The sequence below is a fragment of the Strix uralensis genome, unplaced genomic scaffold (genome assembly GCF_047716275.1).
Source record: "Strix uralensis isolate ZFMK-TIS-50842 unplaced genomic scaffold, bStrUra1 scaffold_436, whole genome shotgun sequence".
NCBI classification, from domain to species: Eukaryota; Metazoa; Chordata; class Aves; order Strigiformes; family Strigidae; genus Strix; species Strix uralensis.
The window spans coordinates 8,870-28,427 of NW_027437030.1; the positions used below are offsets into that span (position 1 = coordinate 8,870).

At 64.8% G+C, this 19,558-nt stretch overlaps 1 protein-coding gene across 1 annotated transcript; it reads right to left on the reverse strand.

The window, feature by feature from the left end:
• Nucleotides 1-451: 451 nt before the first annotated feature.
• LOC141938934 (uncharacterized) lies at nt 452-19,339 on the reverse strand. Its single transcript, XM_074857964.1, has 19 exons — nt 19,078-19,339; nt 18,234-18,432; nt 17,378-17,459; nt 12,839-12,889; nt 11,846-11,902; nt 8,219-8,440; nt 6,413-6,700; nt 3,430-3,935; nt 3,340-3,353; nt 3,095-3,283; nt 2,421-2,539; nt 2,241-2,299; nt 1,797-1,945; nt 1,601-1,666; nt 1,344-1,506; nt 1,097-1,258; nt 766-866; nt 620-678; nt 452-490 (listed from the first exon to the last, which is right to left on the reverse strand). Exons 1-19 carry the CDS (start codon nt 19,337-19,339, stop codon nt 452-454), a joined length of 2,787 nt encoding a protein of 928 aa, XP_074714065.1.
• Between the last annotated feature and the right edge of the window lie 219 nt (nt 19,340-19,558).

A 19,558-nucleotide genomic window follows, 5' to 3' on the forward strand; every position in this document is an offset into this window, starting at 1 on the left:
TGGGGAGGAGGCGTGAAATGTCCCCAAGGGTGGGGACAAGGACAAACTCTCCCGCCTGCGTCACCCCCCGGACTTGTACCTTTGGGAGGATCCAACCCAAGGGCCCTAATTACTCGCTCAGCAATTAACTCGTCTCCAATAATTTCCTGTCCTGGAGGGGGGGGGAGGGGTGTTTTTGGGGACGTTTAGGGCGGTTTTGGGCACCCCACGTCCAGCCCAACCCACGTGACACCACGGGAGCCACCTTGCGTGTCCCCAACCAACGCGTGGAAACGGGCCGGTGACAATAAAATTAAGTGGTTTTATTCGACTCTACACTCGCACGGGGAGGAAGAGGATGGTGGGTCTCGTGGTTTTTGTCACCCCCGAGACCCTCCCCCACACCCTCACCCCCACCCGTGTCCCTCCCCACCCCCCAGCCCCCGTCCACTTGTCCCTTGGGTGGCTCCACTCAAGGGATGACGATGTGGGACGGTCGCTCGATGTGGATCTGGGGAGGAAGGAGAGATGAGGAGGAGGAGGGCTGGGAAATGGGGGGTGGGGTGGCCCCACGGCACCGGTGGGGGGAGGGGAGGGGGGGGAGGACACAGGCTCAGGGTGCTGAGAACGTGGCACCCACCTTCTGCGAGGTGTCCACCATCTCCAGGTTGATGCAGGTGGTGCTGGGAGCCTCCAGACCTTGTGGGGTGGGAGGAGAGGTCACGGGGACACCCCAAAAAAATCCATGGCCACCAGCCCCTCTCCCCCCCCCACTAGCCCTCTTACCTTCGCACGTGGCCGCCTGGTTGCTGATGGCGAAGCCCTGGGAGCCGCCCCAGCTCTCGTCGGTGCTGCAGTAGAGCTCGGAGCGGGACGTCACCTTGTCCCTGCGCCGGTGGGGGGGAGGGAGATGGGTGACAACGGGACGTCCCATGGGACACCCCACCCCATGGGACACCCCATGGGACACCCCCATCCCATGGGACAACCCCACCCCATGGGACACCCCCACCCTATAGGACACCCCACAGGACACCCCATCCCATGGGACACCCCAACCCATGGGACACCCCACAGGACACCCCCCCACCCCACAGGACCCCCCCACCCCACTTGCCTGTACTCTTTCTTCTGCCTCTGAACCCGCAGCAGGAAGATGGTGAAGATGACGGTGGCCAAGACCAACCCGGCCACGGGCACCCCTACGGCCACCCCCACTTTGCTGATCCGTGACCTACAGGCGCTGTCTTGGTACCAAAACGCCGACTGGTCCTCGCACCTGGTGGGGGTGTCCACGCGGGTGAAAACAAGGTGCCGGCGTCACCCCAAACCCAAGGGGGACCCCCATTTTTTTGGGCGCTTACTCGCACTGTGGCCCCCCGCTTGCCACGCCGCAGGTGCCGTGGACGCAGATGTAGCGGTCGGGGGCTCGTTTGTCGCATCTGGTGATGCAGACGACGCCGGTGGCGGTGATGAGCGGTGAGTAGTAGGCCTTGAACTCCTCCGCGATGTGGTCGTCACACAGACCTGAGGGTGGACACCCCGGTGGCTCAGCGACGGGCGTGGCGGTGGCCCGAGGGGTCCCCACGTTGGGGGACAAACATCCTGTGGGTTCACTTACTCGATTCCACCTCTTCCACCCCGTAGTTGGTGACGTTGGTGAAGGCCGAGTTGAAACAAAAAGCACCTGGGATGGTGGGAGAAGGTGCTGATGGGCGCCCGTGGGCTCCAAACACCCCCAAAAAAAGGACTTTGCCCCGGTGGCAAGTGACACGTGGTCAGTGGGGGGGAAGGGGGGGACCACCAGCGTCACTCACAGTCGCTCCCTTCGCAGGTCTCGTTGCAGTCGGTGTAGTTGTTGAAGGCGCTGACGAGGTTCTTGGAGATGTTCTCCACCGTCTTGTTGGCCGTGGTGCTGGCCAGGACCTTCAGGAGGACGGTGTAGTTCACCACGATGCTGCCCTGGCTGAAAGGAGAAGGGACACCTCGGCTGCTGGTCCCATTCTGGAGAGCCAACTGGGACCAGTTTGGGGGTCCAAGTGTGGAGGGGACAACGTGGCCACTGTTACGTGGGGCTGGACCATCCTGAAGGAGCCCTGGGTGGCTTGGAGGGATGTGGTTGGCTCATTCTTGGAGAACATCACCTCAAGTTGAGCCCTGTGGGTCCCTTCACCCCAAATCACCCCCCCCCCCAGGGCAAATTTAGGGGGGGGGAGGTGTCAGCACCCCCTGAGGACACACCATCCGTGGTGGACACTCACCTCAGCTGGTGGATCACCACGTCTTGGTAGCCCTCTATGTGCTTGTAGACCTCCTTCATCTGGAAGACAAAGAGAAACCAGGGGGAGATCCGGCCACCATCCGTGTTGTGCCCCAAATGCCCCCCAAATCCCCCCCCAAGCCCCCGCCCGGCGCTGCCCCCGGCGTTGCCACGCCCTGACCTTCTCCTTGAAGTCCTTCTCGAACTCCTTGAACGCCGGAGACGAAGGATTTGCGAGATCGGTTGTGAATTCCCTGTTGTCCACCTTCGTCTTCATCTCCACCGTCGCATTCACCAGCACTTGGGCAAGAAGAAGGAGACCCGTAAGCCCACAACCGGGGCCCTTGGTCAGGGGACCAGCTCGGTCCCTCATGGTGGCCCCATTCTTGGGTCAGTCCCTTCTTGGTGGCCCCATTCCCAGGTTGGTCCCTCATGGTGGCGCCAGTGTTGGGTCCATCCCTTCTTGGTGGCCCCATTCTTGGGTCCGTCCCTTCCTGGTGGCCCCATTCCCAGGTTGGTCCCTCATGGTGGCCCCATTCTTGGGTCAGTCCCTTCTTGGTGGCCCCATTCCCAGTTTGGTCCCTCATGGTGGCCCCTTTCTTGGGTCCATCCCTTCCTGGTGGCCCCATTCCCAGTTTGGTCCCTCATGGTGGCCCAATTCTTGGGTCCATCCCTTCTTGGTGGCCCCATTCCCAGTTTGGTCCCTCATGGTGGCCCCATTCTTGGGTCCGTCCCTTCTTGGTGGCCCCATTCCCAGGCCGGTCCCTCAGCGGTGACCTCCACCCCCCACCCAGGTTGGTAGCCCCCACCCCGGCAGCCCCACGGCCCTGTGGCACACCCTGAGGGCTCCTTTACCATCTTTGACCTCAACGATGTCCTTGGCGAACTGGCACTCAGCCCCCTGGAAATTCGGGAGACACTGGCAAACGCCGTTGGCCCAGGTGCCGCCATTTTGGCAAATGGCGATTTCACAGAACTCGCCGTAGAACCCCCCGGGACAAATACACTTGTGGCCGTCCCACGTGGCCCCGTTCTGGCAATGACCTGGAAGAGGGACACGGGGACGTGGGGACAAGGGTCACACTCTGGGAAGCACCCACGGGTGCAAAGACACCTGGGAGAAGACAGGGTGCAGGTGGACGGCACGGGGGGGGTGGGGTGATGTGCTGCAAACGAAGAGGAAGACTCACCTGGATTGGTGGTGGTTGTGGGGGTGGTGGTTGTAGGAGGGGGCGTGGTGGTGGTGGTTGTAGGACTGGGGGTAGTTGTAGGGGTGGGGGTGGTTGTAGGGGTGGGGGTGGTTGTAGGACTGGGGGTAGTTGTAGGGGTGGGGGTGGTTGTAGGGGTGGGGGTAGTTGTAGGGGGGATGGTGGTTGTAGGGGTGGGGGTAGTTGTAGGGGTGGGGGTAGTTGTAGGGGTGGGGGTGGTTGTAGGACTGGGGGTAGTTGTAGGGGTGGGGGTAGTTGTAGGACTGGGGGTAGTTGTAGGGGGGATGGTGGTTGTAGGGGTGGGGGTAGTTGTAGGGGTGGGGGTAGTTGTAGGGGTGGGGGTGGTTGAAGGGGAGGTGGTGGTTGTAGGGGGGGTGGTGGTTGTAGGGGGGATAGAGGTTGTAGTGGAGGGGGTGGTAGTAGGGGGGGTAGTGGTTGTAGGGCTGGGAGTGGTAGTTGTAGTGGGGGGGGTGCTTGTAGGGGTGGGGCTGGTTGTAGTGGGGGTGGTGGATGTAGTGGGATGGGGGGTGGTGGTGGTTGCAGGGGGGGCGGTGGTTGTAGAGGGAGGGGTGGTGGGATGAATAGGAGCAGTGGTTGTAGTGGGGCGGTTGGTCGTGATGATGGTTGAAGTGGTGGGGGGTGGAGTGAGGGTTGTGGGGGTGGGCGAGGACAGAGTGATGGGGGTGGTTATAGGCCCAGTGGTGGCCGAGGTGTCCCCTGTCTCCTCCGTGGTCCCCAGAGTCCCCGTGGTGACATCAGAGCTGGGCGTGGTCACAGTGGAGGGTGGCTCAGTGGTGGCCGAGGTGTCCCCTGTCTCCTCCGTGGTCCCCAGAGTCCCTGTGGTGACATCAGAGGTGGGCGTGGTCACAGTGGAGGGTGGCTCAGTGGTGGCCGAGGTGTCCCCTGTCTCCTCCGTGGTCCCCAGAGTCCCCGTGGTGACATCAGAGCTGGGCGTGGTCACAGTGGAGGATGGGTCAGTGGTGGCCGAGGTGTCCCCTGTCTCCTCCGTGGTCCCCAGCGTCCCCGTGGTGACATCAGAGGTGGGTGTGGTCACAGTGGAGGATGGCTCAGTGGTGGCCGAGGTGTCCCCTGTCTCCTCCGTGGTCCCCAGTGTCCCCGTGGTGACATCAGAGTTGGGCGTGGACACAGTGGAGGATGGCTCAGTGGTGGCCGAGGTGTCCCCTGTCTCCTCCGTGGTCCCCAGTGTCCCCGTGGTGACATCAGAGCTGGGCGTGGTCACAGTGGAGGGTGGCTCAGTGGTGGCCGAGGTGTCCCCTGTCTCCTCCGTGGTCCCCAGAGTCCCCGTGGTGACATCAGAGCTGGGCGTGGTCACAGTGGGGGATGGCTCAGTGGTGGTGGAGGTGTCCCCTGTCTCCTCCGTGGTCCCCAGAGTCCCCGTGGTGACATCAGAGCTGGGCGTGGTCACAGTGGTGGCCGAGGTGTCCCCTGTCTCCTCCGTGGTCCCCAGTGTCCCCGTGGTGACATCAGAGGTGGGCGTGGTCACAGTGGAGGATGGCTCAGTGGTGGCTGAGGTGTCCCCTGTCTCCTCCGTCCCCGTGGTGACATCAGAGGTGGGCGTGGTCACAGTGGAGGGTGGCTCAGTGGTGGCCGAGGTGTCCCCTGTGTCCTCCGTGGTCCCCAGTGTCCCCGTGGTGACATCAGAGGTGGGCGTGGTCACAGTGGAGGGTGGCTCAGTGGTGGCCGAGGTGTCCCCTGTGTCCTCCGTGGTCCCCAGTGTCCCCGTGGTGACATCAGAGGTGGGCGTGGTCACAGTGGAGGATGGCTCAGTGGTGGCCGAGGTGTCCCCTGTCTCCTCCGTGGTCCCCAGAGTCCCCGTGGTGACATCAGAGCTGGGCGTGGTCACAGTGGTGGCCGAGGTGTCCCCTGTCTCCTCCGTGGTCCCCAGAGTCCCCGTGGTGACATCAGAGCTGGGCGTGGTCAGAGTGGAGGGTGGCTCAGTGGTGGCCGAGGTGTCCCCTGTCTCCTCCGTGGTCCCCAGAGTCCCCGTGGTGACATCAGAGCTGGGCGTGGTCACAGTGGAGGGTGGCTCAGTGGTGGCCGAGGTGTCCCCTGTCTCCTCCGTGGTCCCCAGAGTCCCCGTGGTGACATCAGAGCTGGGCGTGGTCAGAGTGGAGGATGGCTCAGTGGTGGCCGAGGTGTCCCCTGTCTCCTCCGTGGTCCCCAGAGTCCCCGTGGTGACATCAGAGCTGGGCGTGGTCACAGTGGAGGATGGCTCAGTGGTGGCCGAGGTGTCCCCTGTCTCCTCCGTGGTTCCCAGAGTCCCCGTGGTGACATCAGAGCTGGGCGTGGTCACATTGGAGGGTGGCTCAGTGGTGGCCGATGTGTCCCCTGTCTCCTCCGTGGTCCCCAGTGTCCCCGTGGTGACATCAGAGGTGGGCGTGGTCACAGTGGAGGGTGGCTCAGTGGTGGCCGAGGTGTCCCCTGTCTCCTCCGTGGTCCCCAGAGTCCCCGTGGTGACATCAGAGCTGGGCGTGGTCAGAGTGGAGGGTGGCTCAGTGGTGGCCGAGGTGTCCCCTGTCTCCTCCGTGGTCCCCAGAGTCCCCGTGGTGACATCAGAGCTGGGCGTGGTCACAGTGGAGGGTGGCTCAGTGGTGGCCGAGGTGTCCCCTGTCTCCTCCGTGGTCCCCAGAGTCCCCGTGGTGACATCAGAGCTGGGCGTGGTCAGAGTGGAGGATGGCTCAGTGGTGGCCGAGGTGTCCCCTGTCTCCTCCGTGGTCCCCAGTGTCCCCGTGGTGACATCAGAGCTGGGCGTGGTCACAGTGGAGGATGGCTCAGTGGTGGCCGAGGTGTCCCCTGTCTCCTCCGTGGTTCCCAGAGTCCCCGTGGTGACATCAGAGCTGGGCGTGGTCACAGTGGAGGATGGCTCAGTGGTGGCCGAGGTGTCCCCTGTCTCCTCCGTGGTCCCCAGAGTCCCCGTGGTGACATCAGAGCTGGGCGTGGTCACAGTGGAGGGTGGCTCAGTGGTGGCCGAGGTGTCCCCTGTCTCCTCCGTGGTCCCCAGAGTCCCCGTGGTGACATCAGAGCTGGGCGTGGTCACAGTGGGGGATGGCTCAGTGGTGGTGGAGGTGTCCCCTGTCTCCTCCGTGGTCCCCAGTGTCCCCGTGGTGACATCAGAGCTGGGCGTGGTCACAGTGGTGGCCGAGGTGTCCCCTGTCTCCTCCGTGGTCCCCAGAGTCCCCGTGGTGACATCAGAGCTGGGCGTGGTCAGAGTGGAGGATGGCTCAGTGGTGGCCGAGGTGTCCCCTGTCTCCTCCGTGGTCCCCAGAGTCCCCGTGGTGACATCAGAGCTGGGCGTAGTCACAGAGGAGGATGGCTCAGTGGTGGCCGAGGTGTCCCCTGTCTCCTCCGTGGTCCCCAGTGTCCCCGTGGTGACATCAGAGGTGGGCGTGGTCACAGTGGAGGATGGCTCAGTGGTGGCTGAGGTGTCCCCTGTCTCCTCCGTCCCCGTGGTGACATCAGAGGTGGGCGTGGTCACAGTGGAGGGTGGCTCAGTGGTGGCCGAGGTGTCCCCTGTGTCCTCCGTGGTCCCCAGAGTCCCCGTGGTGACATCATAGGTGGGCGTGGTCACAGTGGAGGATGGCTCAGTGGTGGCCGAGGTGTCCCCTGTCTCCTCCGTGGTCCCCAGAGTCCCCGTGGTGACATCAGAGCTGGGCGTGGTCACAGTGGAGGATGGCTCAGTGGTGGCCGAGGTGTCCCCTGTCTCCTCCGTGGTCCCCAGTGTCCCCGTGGTGACATCAGAGCTGGGCGTGGTCACAGTGGAGGGTGGCTCAGTGGTGGCCGAGGTGTCCCCTGTCTCCTCCGTGGTCCCCAGAGTCCCCGTGGTGACATCAGAGCTGGGCGTGGTCAGAGTGGAGGGTGGCTCAGTGGTGGCCGAGGTGTCCCCTGTCTCCTCCGTGGTCCCCAGAGTCCCCGTGGTGACATCAGAGCTGGGCGTGGTCACAGTGGAGGGTGGCTCAGTGGTGGCCGAGGTGTCCCCTGTCTCCTCCGTGGTCCCCAGAGTCCCCGTGGTGACATCAGAGCTGGGCGTGGTCACAGTGGAGGATGGCTCAGTGGTGGCCGAGGTGTCCCCTGTCTCCTCCGTGGTCCCCAGTGTCCCCGTGGTGACATCAGAGCTGGGCGTGGTCACAGTGGAGGATGGCTCAGTGGTGGCCGAGGTGTCCCCTGTCTCCTCCGTGGTTCCCAGAGTCCCCGTGGTGACATCAGAGCTGGGCGTGGTCACATTGGAGGGTGGCTCAGTGGTGGCCGATGTGTCCCCTGTCTCCTCCGTGGTCCCCAGTGTCCCCGTGGTGACATCAGAGCTGGGCGTGGTCACAGTGGAGGGTGGCTCAGTGGTGGCCGAGGTGTCCCCTGTCTCCTCCGTGGTCCCCAGAGTCCCCGTGGTGACATCAGAGCTGGGCGTGGTCAGAGTGGAGGATGGCTCAGTGGTGGCCGAGGTGTCCCCTGTCTCCTCCGTGGTCCCCAGTGTCCCCGTGGTGACATCAGAGCTGGGCGTGGTCACAGTGGAGGATGGCTCAGTGGTGGCCGAGGTGTCCCCTGTCTCCTCCGTGGTTCCCAGAGTCCCCGTGGTGACATCAGAGCTGGGCGTGGTCACAGTGGAGGATGGCTCAGTGGTGGCCGAGGTGTCCCCTGTCTCCTCCGTGGTCCCCAGAGTCCCCGTGGTGACATCAGAGCTGGGCGTGGTCACAGTGGAGGGTGGCTCAGTGGTGGCCGAGGTGTCCCCTGTCTCCTCCGTGGTCCCCAGAGTCCCCGTGGTGACATCAGAGCTGGGCGTGGTCACAGTGGGGGATGGCTCAGTGGTGGTGGAGGTGTCCCCTGTCTCCTCCGTGGTCCCCAGTGTCCCCGTGGTGACATCAGAGCTGGGCGTGGTCACAGTGGTGGCCGAGGTGTCCCCTGTCTCCTCCGTGGTCCCCAGAGTCCCCGTGGTGACATCAGAGCTGGGCGTGGTCAGAGTGGAGGATGGCTCAGTGGTGGCCGAGGTGTCCCCTGTCTCCTCCGTGGTCCCCAGAGTCCCCGTGGTGACATCAGAGCTGGGCGTAGTCACAGAGGAGGATGGCTCAGTGGTGGCCGAGGTGTCCCCTGTCTCCTCCGTGGTCCCCAGTGTCCCCGTGGTGACATCAGAGCTGGGCGTGGTCACAGTGGAGGGTGGCTCAGTGGTGGCCGAGGTGTCCCCTGTCTCCTCCGTGGTCCCCAGAGTCCCCGTGGTGACATCAGAGGTGGGCGTGGTCACAGTGGAGGGTGGCTCAGTGGTGGCCGAGGTGTCCCCTGTGTCCTCCGTGGTCCCCAGTGTCCCCGTGGTGACATCAGAGCTGGGCGTGGTCAGAGTGGAGGATGGCTCAGTGGTGGCCGAGGTGTCCCCTGTCTCCTCCGTCCCCGTGGTGACATCAGAGGTGGGCGTGGTCACAGTGGAGGATGGCTCAGTGGTGGCCGAGGTGTCCCCTGTCTCCTCCGTGGTCCCCAGAGTCCCCGTGGTGACATCAGAGCTGGGCGTGGTCACAGTGGTGGCCGAGGTGTCCCCTGTCTCCTCCGTGGTTCCCAGTGTCCCCGTGGTGACATCAGAGCTGGGCGTGGTCAGAGTGGAGGATGGCTCAGTGGTGGCCGAGGTGTCCCCTGTCTCCTCCGTGGTCCCCAGTGTACCCGTGGTGACATCAGAGCTGGGCGTGGTCACAGTGGAGGGTGGCTCAGTGGTGGCCGAGGTGTCCCCTGTCTCCTCCGTGGTCCCCAGAGTCCCCGTGGTGACATCAGAGCTGGGCGTGGTCACAGTGGAGGGTGGCTCAGTGGTGGCCGAGGTGTCCCCTGTCTCCTCCGTGGTCCCCAGAGTCCCCGTGGTGACATCAGAGCTGGGCGTGGTCACAGTGGAGGGTGGCTCAGTGGTGGCCGAGGTGTCCCCTGTCTCCTCCGTGGTCCCCAGAGTCCCCGTGGTGACATCAGAGCTGGGCGTGGTCACAGTGGAGGGTGGCTCAGTGGTGGCCGAGGTGTCCCCTGTCTCCTCCGTGGTCCCCAGAGTCCCCATGGTGACATCATAGGTGGGCGTGGTCACAGTGGAGGGTGGCTCAGTGGTGGCCGAGGTGTCCCCTGTCTCCTCCGTGGTCCCCAGAGTCCCCGTGGTGACATCAGAGCTGGGCGTGGTCACAGTGGAGGGTGGCTCAGTGGTGGCCGAGGTGTCCCCTGTCTCCTCCGTGGTCCCCAGAGTCCCCGTGGTGACATCAGAGGTAGGCGTGGTCACAGTGGAGGGTGGCTCAGTGGTGGCCGAGGTGTCCCCTGTCTCCTCCGTGGTCCCCAGTGTCCCCGTGGTGACATCAGAGCTGGGCGTGGTCACAGTGGAGGGTGGCTCAGTGGTGGCCGAGGTGTCCCCTGTCTCCTCCGTGGTCCCCAGAGTCCCCGTGGTGACATCAGAGGTGGGCGTGGTCACAGTGGAGGGTGGCTCAGTGGTGGCCGAGGTGTCCCCTGTCTCCTCCGTGGTCCCCAGAGTCCCCGTGGTGACATCAGAGGTGGGCGTGGTCACAGTGGAGGGTGGCTCAGTGGTGGCCGAGGTGTCCCCTGTCTCCTCCGTGGTCCCCAGTGTCCCCGTGGTGACATCAGAGGTGGGCGTGGTCAGAGTGGAGGATGGCTCAGTGGTGGCCGAGGTGTCCCCTGTCTCCTCCGTGGTCCCCAGAGTCCCCATGGTGACATCAGAGGTGGGCGTGGTCACAGTGGAGGGTGGCTCAGTGGTGGCCGAGGTGTCCCCTGTCTCCTCCGTCCCCGTGGTGACATCAGAGCTGGGCGTGGTCACAGTGGAGGGTGGCTCAGTGGTGGCCGAGGTGTCCCCTGTCTCCTCCGTGGTCCCCAGAGTCCCCGTGGTGACATCAGAGCTGGGCGTGGTCACAGTGGAGGGTGGCTCAGTGGTGGCCGAGGTGTCCCCTGTCTCCTCCGTGGTCCCCAGAGTCCCCGTGGTGACATCAGAGGTGGGCGTGGTCACAGTGGAGGATGGCTCAGTGGTGGCCGAGGTGTCCCCTGTCTCCTCCGTGGTCCCCAGAGTCCCCGTGGTGACATCAGAGCTGGGCGTGGTCAGAGTGGAGGATGGCTCAGTGGTGGCCGAGGTGTCCCCTGTCTCCTCCGTGGTCCCCAGTGTCCCCGTGGTGACATCAGAGCTGGGCGTGGTCACAGTGGAGGGTGGCTCAGTGGTGGCCGAGGTGTCCCCTGTCTCCTCCGTGGTCCCCAGAGTCCCCGTGGTGACATCAGAGCTGGGCGTGGTCAGAGTGGAGGGTGGCTCAGTGGTGGCCGAGGTGTCCCCTGTCTCCTCCGTGGTCCCCAGAGTCCCCGTGGTGACATCAGAGCTGGGCGTGGTAACAGTGGAGGATGGCTCAGTGGTGGCCGAGGTGTCCCCTGTCTCCTCCGTCCCCGTGGTGACATCAGAGGTGGGCGTGGTCACAGTGGAGGATGGCTCAGTGGTGGCCGAGGTGTCCCCTGTCTCCTCCGTGGTCCCCAGAGTCCCCGTGGTGACATCAGAGCTGGGCGTGGTCACAGTGGTGGCCGAGGTGTCCCCTGTCTCCTCCGTGGTTCCCAGTGTCCCCGTGGTGACATCAGAGCTGGGCGTGGTCAGAGTGGAGGGTGGCTCAGTGGTGGCCGAGGTGTCCCCTGTCTCCTCCGTGGTCCCCAGAGTCCCCGTGGTGACATCAGAGCTGGGCGTGGTCACAGTGGAGGGTGGCTCAGTGGTGGCCGAGGTGTCCCCTGTCTCCTCCGTGGTCCCCAGAGTCCCCGTGGTGACATCAGAGCTGGGCGTGGTCACAGTGGAGGGTGGCTCAGTGGTGGCCGAGGTGTCCCCTGTCTCCTCCGTCGTCCCCAGAGTCCCCATGGTGACATCATAGGTGGGCGTGGTCACAGTGGAGGGTGGCTCAGTGGTGGCCGAGGTGTCCCCTGTCTCCTCCGTGGTCCCCAGAGTCCCCGTGGTGACATCAGAGGTAGGCGTGGTCACAGTGGAGGGTGGCTCAGTGGTGGCCGAGGTGTCCCCTGTCTCCTCCGTGGTCCCCAGTGTCCCCGTGGTGACATCAGAGCTGGGCGTGGTCACAGTGGAGGGTGGCTCAGTGGTGGCCGAGGTGTCCCCTGTCTCCTCCGTGGTCCCCAGAGTCCCCGTGGTGACATCAGAGGTGGGCGTGGTCACAGTGGAGGGTGGCTCAGTGGTGGCCGAGGTGTCCCCTGTCTCCTCCGTGGTCCCCAGTGTCCCCGTGGTGACATCAGAGGTGGGCGTGGTCACAGTGGAGGATGGCTCAGTGGTGGCCGAGGTGTCCCCTGTCTCCTCCGTGGTCCCCAGAGTCCCCGTGGTGACATCAGAGCTGGGCGTGGTCACAGTGGTGGCCGATGTGTCCCCTGTCTCCTCCGTGGTTCCCAGTGTCCCCGTGGTGACATCAGAGCTGGGCGTGGTCAGAGTGGAGGATGGCTCAGTGGTGGCCGAGGTGTCCCCTGTCTCCTCCGTGGTCCCCAGAGTCCCCGTGGTGACATCAGAGGTGGGCGTGGTCAGAGTGGAGGATGGCTCAGTGGTGGCCGAGGTGTCCCCTGTCTCCTCCGTGGTCCCCAGAGTCCCCATGGTGACATCAGAGGTGGGCGTGGTCACAGTGGAGGGTGGCTCAGTGGTGGCCGAGGTGTCCCCTGTCTCCTCCGTCCCCGTGGTGACATCAGAGCTGGGCGTGGTCACAGTGGAGGGTGGCTCAGTGGTGGCCGAGGTGTCCCCTGTCTCCTCCGTGGTCCCCAGAGTCCCCGTGGTGACATCAGAGCTGGGCGTGGTCACAGTGGAGGGTGGCTCAGTGGTGGACGAGGTGTCCCCTGTCTCCTCCGTGGTCCCCAGAGTCCCCATGGTGACATCAGAGCTGGGCGTGGTCACAGTGGAGGGTGGCTCAGTGGTGGCCGAGGTGTCCCCTGTCTCCTCCGTGGTCCCCAGTGTCCCCGTGGTGACATCAGACCTGGGCGTGGTCACAGTGGTGGCCGAGGTGTCCCCTGTCTCCTCCGTGGTTCCCAGTGTCCCCGTGGTGACATCAGAGCTGGGCGTGGTCACAGTGGAGGATGGCTCAGTGGTGGCCGAGGTGTCCCCTGTCTCCTCCGTGGTCCCCAGTGTCCCCGTGGTGACATCAGAGGTGGGCGTGGTCACAGTGGAGGATGGCTCAGTGGTGGCCGAGGTGTCCCCTGTCTCCTCCGTGGTCCCCAGAGTCCCCGTGGTGACATCAGAGGTGGGCGTGGTCACAGTGGAGGGTGGCTCAGTGGTGGCCGAGGTGTCCCCTGTCTCCTCCGTGGTCCCCAGAGTCCCCGTGGTGACATCAGAGCTGGGCGTGGTCACAGTGGAGGGTGGCTCAGTGGTGGCCGAGGTGTCCCCTGTCTCCTCCGTGGTCCCCAGTGTCCCCGTGGTGACATCAGAGCTGGGCGTGGTCAGAGTGGAGGATGGCTCAGTGGTGGCCGAGGTGTCCCCTGTCTCCTCCGTGGTCCCCAGAGTCCCCGTGGTGACATCAAAGGTGGGCGTGGTCACAGTGGAGGATGGCTCAGTGGTGACCGAGGTGTCCCCTGTCTCCTCCGTGGTCCCCAGAGTCCCCGTGGTGACATCAGAGGTGGGCGTGGTCACAGTGGAGGGTGGCTCAGTGGTGGCCGAGGTGTCCCCTGTCTCCTCCGTGGTCCCCAGTGTCCCCGTGGTGACATCAGAGCTGGGCGTGGTCACAGTGGTGGCCGAGGTGTCCCCTGTCTCCTCCGTGGTTCCCAGTGTCCCCGTGGTGACATCAGAGCTGGGCGTGGCCACAGTGGAGGATGGCTCAGTGGTGGCCGAGGTGTCCCCTGTCTCCTCCGTGGTCCCCAGAGTCCCCGTGGTGACATCAGAGCTGGGCGTGGTCACAGTGGAGGGTGGCTCAGTGGTGGCCGAGGTGTCCCCTGTCTCCTCCGTGGTCCCCAGAGTCCCTGTGGTGACATCAGAGCTGGGCGTGGTCACAGTGGAGGGTGGCTCAGTGGTGGCCGAGGTGTCCCCTGTCTCCTCCGTGGTCCCCAGAGTCCCTGTGGTGACATCAGAGCTGGGCGTGGTCACAGTGGAGGGTGGCTCAGTGGTGGCCGAGGTGTCCCCTGTCTCCTCCGTGGTCCCCAGAGTCCCCGTGGTGACATCAGAGCTGGGCGTGGTCACAGTGGAGGGTGGCTCAGTGGTGGCCGAGGTGTCCCCTGTCTCCTCCGTGGTCCCCAGAGTCCCCGTGGTGACATCAGAGCTGGGAGTGGTCACAGTGGAGGGTGGCTCATTGGTGGCCGAGGTGTCCCCTGTCTCCTCCGTGGTCCCCAGTGTCCCCGTGGTGACATCAGAGGTGGGCGTGGTCACAGTGGAGGATGGCTCAGTGGTGGCCGAGGTGTCCCCTGTCTCCTCCGTGGTCCCCAGAGTCCCCGTGGTGACATCAGAGCTGGGCGTGGTCAGAGTGGAGGATGGCTCAGTGGTGGCCGAGGTGTCCCCTGTCTCCTCCGTGGTCCCCAGAGTCCCCATGGTGACATCAGAGGTGGGCGTGGTCACAGTGGAGGGTGGCTCAGTGGTGGCCGAGGTGTCCCCTGTCTCCTCCGTGGTCCCCAGAGTCCCCGTGGTGACATCAGAGGTGGGCGTGGTCACAGTGGAGGGTGGCTCAGTGGTGGCCGAGGTGTCCCCTGTCTCCTCCGTGGTCCCCAGTGTCCCCGTGGTGACATCAGAGCTGGGCGTGGTCACAGTGCAGGGTGGCTCAGTGGTGGCCGAGGTGTCCCCTGTCTCCTCCGTGGTCCCCAGAGTCCCCGTGGTGACATCAGAGCTGGGCGTGGTCACAGTGGAGGGTGGCTCAGTGGTGGCCGAGGTGTCCCCTGTCTCCTCCGTGGTCCCCAGAGTCCCCGTGGTGACATCAGAGCTGGGCGTGGTCACAGTGGAGGGTGGCTCAGTGGTGGCCGAGGTGTCCCCTGTCTCCTCTGTCGTCCCCAGTGTCCCCGTGGTGACATCAGAGCTGGGCGTGGTCACAGTGGAGGGTGGCTCAGTGGTGGCCGAGGTGTCCCCTGTCTCCTCCGTGGTCCCCAGAGTCCCCATGGTGACATCAGAGCTGGGCGTGGTCACAGTGGAGGGTGGCTCAGTGGTGGCCGAGGTGTCCCCTGTCTCCTCCGTCCCCGTGGTGACATCAGAGGTGGGCGTGGTCACAGTGGAGGGTGGCTCAGTGGTGGCCGAGGTGTCCCCTGTCTCCTCCGTGGTCCCCAGTGTCCCCGTGGTGACATCAGAGCTGGGCGTGGTCACAGTGGTGGCCGAGGTGTCCCCTGTCTCCTCCGTGGTTCCCAGTGTCCCCGTGGTGACATCAGAGCTGGGTGTGGTCACAGTGGAGGATGGCTCAGTGGTGGCCGAGGTGTCCCCTGTCTCCTCCGTGGTCCCCAGTGTCCCCGTGGTGACATCAGAGCTGGGCGTGGTCAGAGTGGAGGATGGCTCAGTGGTGGCCGAGGTGTCCACTGTCTCCTCCGTGGTCCCCAGAGTCCCCGTGGTGACATCAAAGGTGGGCGTGGTCACAGTGGAGGATGGCTCAGTGGTGGCCGAGGTGTCCCCTGTCTCCTCCGTGGTCCCCAGAGTCCCCGTGGTGACATCAGAGCTGGGCGTGGTCACAGTGGAGGGTGGCTCAGTGGTGGCCGAGGTGTCCCCTGTCTCCTCCGTGGTCCCCAGTGTCCCCGTGGTGACATCAGAGGTGGGCGTGGTCACAGTGGAGGATGGCTCAGTGGTGGCCGAGGTGTCCCCTGTCTCCTCCGTGGTCCCCAGAGTCCCCGTGGTGACACCAGAGCTGGGAGTGGTCACAGTGGAGGATGGCTCAGTGGTGGCCGAGGTGTCCCCTGTCTCCTCCGTGGTCCCCAGAGTCCCCGTGGTGACATCAGAGCTGGGCGTGGTCAGAGTGGAAGATGGCTCAGTGGTGGCCGAGGTGTCCCCTGTCTCCTCCGTGGTCCCCAGAGTCCCCGTGGTGACATCAGAGCTGGGCGTGGTCACAGTGGGGGATGGCTCAGTGGTGGCCGAGGTGTCCCCTGTCTCCTCCGTGGTCCCCAGAGTCCCCGTGGTGACATCAGAGCTGGGAGTGGTCACAGTGGAGGGTGGCTCAGTGGTGGCCGAGGTGTCCCCTGTCTCCTCCGTGGTCCCCAGAGTCCCCGTGGTGACATCAGAGGTGGGCGTGGTCACAGTGGAGGGTGGCTCAGTGGTGGCCGAGGTGTCCCCTGTCTCCTCCGTGGTCCCCAGAGTCCCCGTGGTGACATCAAAGGTGGGCGTGGTCACAGTGGAGGATGGCTCAGTGGTGGCCGAGGTGTCCCCTGTCTCCTCCGTGGTCCCCAGAGTCCCCGTGGTGACATCAGAGGTGGGCGTGGTCACAGTGGAGGGTGGCTCAGTGGTGGCCGAGGTGTCCCCTGTCTCCTCCGTGGTCCCCAGTGTCCCCGTGGTGACATCAGAGGTGGGCGTGGTCACAGTGGAGGATGGCTCAGTGGTGGCCGAGGTGTCCCCTGTCTCCTCCGTGGTCCCCAGAGTCCCCGTGGTGACACCTGAGCTGGGAGTGGTCACAGTGGAGGGTGGCTCAGTGGTGGCCGAGGTGTCCCCTGTCTCCTCCGTGGTCCCCAGAGTCCCCGTGGTGACATCAGAGCTGGGCGTGGTCACAGTGGGGGATGGCTCAGTGGTGGCCGAGGTGTCCCCTGTCTCCTCCGTGGTCCCCAGAGTCCCCGTGGTGACATCAGAGCTGGGCGTGGTCACAGTGGGGGATGGCTCAGTGGTGGCCGAGGTGTCCCCTGTCTCCTCCGTGGTCCCCAGAGTCCCCGTGGTGACATCAGAGCTGGGAGTGGTCACAGTGGAGGGTGGCTCAGTGGTGGCCGAGGTGTCCCCTGTCTCCTCCGTGGTCCCCAGAGTCCCCGTGGTGACATCAGAGGTGGGCGTGGTCACAGTGGAGGGTGGCTCAGTGGTGGCCGAGGTGTCCCCTGTCTCCTCCGTGGTCCCCAGAGTCCCTGTGGTGACATCAGAGCTGGGCGTGGTCACAGTGGAGGGTGGCTCAGTGGTGGCCGAGGTGTCCCCTGTCTCCTCCGTGGTCCCCAGTGTCCCCGTGGTGACATCAGAGCTGGGCGTGGTCAGAGTGGAGGATGGCTCAGTGGTGGCCGAGGTGTCCCCTGTCTCCTCCGTGGTCCCCAGTGTCCCCGTGGTGACATCAGAGCTGGGCGTGGTCACAGTGGAGGATGGCTCAGTGGTGGCCGAGGTGTCCCCTGTCTCCTCCGTGGTCCCCAGAGTCCCCGTGGTGACATCAGAGGTGGGCGTGGTCACAGTGGAGGGTGGCTCAGTGGTGGCCGAGGTGTCCCCTGTCTCCTCCGTGGTCCCCAGTGTCCCCGTGGTGACATCAGAGCTGGGCGTGGTCACAGTGGAGGGTGGCTCAGTGGTGGCCGAGGTGTCCCCTGTCTCCTCCGTGGTCCCCAGAGTCCCCGTGGTGACATCAGAGGTGGGCGTGGTCAGAGTGGAGGATGGCTCAGTGGTGGCCGAGGTGTCCCCTGTCTCCTCCGTGGTCCCCAGAGTCCCCATGGTGACATCAGAGGTGGGCGTGGTCACAGTGGAGGGTGGCTCAGTGGTGGCCGAGGTGTCCCCTGTCTCCTCCGTGGTCCCCAGAGTCCCCGTGGTGACATCAGAGGTGGGCGTGGTCACAGTGGAGGGTGGCTCAGTGGTGGCCGAGGTGTCCCCTGTCTCCTCCGTGGTCCCCAGAGTCCCCGTGGTGACATCAGAGCTGGGCGTGGTCACAGTGGAGGGTGGCTCAGTGGTGGCCGAGGTGTCCCCTGTCTCCTCCGTGGTCCCCAGAGTCCCCGTGGTGACATCAGAGCTGGGCGTGGTCACAGTGGAGGGTGGCTCAGTGGTGGCCGAGGTGTCCCCTGTCTCCTCCGTGGTCCCCAGTGTCCCCGTGGTGACATCAGAGGTGGGCGTGGTCACAGTGGAGGATGGCTCAGTGGTGGCCGAGGTGTCCCCTGTCTCCTCCGTGGTCCCCAGAGTCCCCGTGGTGACATCAGAGCTGGGAGTGGTCACAGTGGAGGGTGGCTCAGTGGTGGCCGAGGTGTCCCCTGTCTCCTCCGTGGTCCCCAGTGTCCCCGTGGTGACATCAGAGCTGGGCGTGGTCACAGTGGAGGGTGGCTCAGTGGTGGCCGAGGTGTCCCCTGTCTCCTCCGTGGTCCCCAGAGTCCCCGTGGTGACATCAGAGGTGGGCGTGGTCACAGTGGAGGGTGGCTCAGTGGTGGCCGAGGTGTCCCCTGTCTCCTCCGTGGTCCCCAGAGTCCCCGTGGTGACATCAGAGCTGGGAGTGGTCACAGTGGAGGGTGGCTCAGTGGTGGCCGAGGTGTCCCCTGTCTCCTCCATGGTCCCCAGAGTCCCCGTGGTGACATCAGAGCTGGGCGTGGTCACAGTGGAGGGTGGCTCAGTGGTGGCCGAGGTGTCCCCTGTCTCCTCCGTGGTCCCCAGAGTCCCCGTGGTGACTTCAGAGCTGGGCGTGGTCACAGTGGAGGGTGGCTCAGTGGTGGCCGATGTGTCCCCGGTGTCTTCCGTGGTTCCCTGAGTCCCTGTGGTGACATCAGAGGTGGGCGTGGTCACAGTGGAGGGTGGCTCAGTGGTGGCCGAGGTGTCCCCTGTGTCCTCCGTGGTTCCCAGAGTCCCTGTGGTGACATCAGAGGTGGGCGTGGTCACAGTGGAGGGTGGCCCAGTAGTGGCTGAGGAGTCCCCTGTCTCCTCCGTGGTCCCCAGAGTCCCCGTGGTCACATCGGATCTGGTCGTTCCCCCACTTCCCCCCTGTAACAGAACGTCCCTCCTCAGCCGTGTCTGTCCCTTCTTCTCAACTGGGACCAGTGTGTTTCTCCCACTGGTGGCCACTGGTGGATCTTCATGTCCTCTGTTCAGCTTCACCTCGATGCCATGAGGTGGCCCCGGCCACGTCTTTAGCCAAGACCAGCGGGCTGGTTGCCCTTTGTCCCACGGCTCTTGCTGGTCCGTGTCGTCTGTGGGGGGAGGGTGTCATAAGTTTGGGGGGTCCCAAGGGCCTTTGGGTCTTCACCCGCTGCTCTGATGGCTGCACCCAGGGTCCACGTGTGGGTGCCACCCCCCTCCCTGGGTGGGCCCTGACACCCCTTGGTCCCCTCCTGCCATCTCGTACACGTCAACACCTGCCCTGGCCCCACAAACACCTGCATCCCCCCAAACCCCACAGACCCCCCAAAAACCCCCATCCACTCTTGACCAACACCCCTCAAAGACCCACCCTTGGTTCTCCAAAGACCCCCCAGACCCCCCAAGACCCCCAGTTGGGTCCCAAAAATTCCCAGACCCTCAAAGACCCCCATCCACCCTTGACCAACATCCCTCCAAAGACCCCCCAGGACCTTCCAAGACCCCAGAGGCACCCCAAAAACTCATGGACCCCCCAAGACCCCCATCCACCGTTGACCAACACCCCTCAAAGACCCACCCTCAGTTCTCCAAAGACCCCCCAGCCCCCCCCAAGACCCCCAGTTGGGTTCCAAAGACCCCCAAACCCCCCAAGGACCCCCATCCACCGTTGACCAACACCCCCCAATGACCCACCCTTGGTTCTCCAAAGAACCTCCAGTTTCTGAAGACCCCCCAGTTGGGTCCCAAAGACTCACAAACATCCCCCCAAGACCCCTGGACCCTCAAAAACCCCAATTCCTGCTCTTTGGGGGCCAAAACCAGCCCTGCAACACGAAGTCCTTGGAGGATCTCGGAGGTCCTTGGAGGACCTGCGGTCCCACCCCTGTGTCCCCAAGGTGGCCCCACGGTGACGTCGACGCTGCCACGGTGGGGTGGGAGGTCCCAGCACCCACCTCGCATGATGATGAGGAAACAGATGAAGACCACGGCCAGGCTGCCCCACAGACGACCCCCCATCTCTTTGGAGCTCGGAATTTGGGGGGGGTGGGGGGGGGGTGACCCCAGCACGTTGATCTGTCACCAACCGTGGGTGCAGCCGGAATGGGACACGGCCGGTCACCGGGGGGGACCTTTGGCCCCAGGTAGGAGGGATGAAACCTGAGCCGCGGGTGCCGGGAGCAAAGTGACGGGTGCCAACACCCAGTTCCCGGCAGAGACGTTGCCCCACGGGACACG

Coding starts and splice junctions, on each gene's coding strand:
- LOC141938934 (XM_074857964.1), bottom strand. CDS start 19,339: ATGGGGGGTCGTCTGTGGGGCAGCCTGGCCGTGGTCTTCATCTGTTTC. Junction 18,433..19,077: donor GGGGTCTTGGGGGGATGTTT/GTGAGTCTTTGG, acceptor CTCCCCCCACAG/ACGACACGGACCAGCAAGAG. Junction 12,890..17,377: donor CTGAGCCATCCTCCACTGTG/ACCACGCCCACC, acceptor GGGGACACCTCG/GCCACCACTGAGCCATCCTC.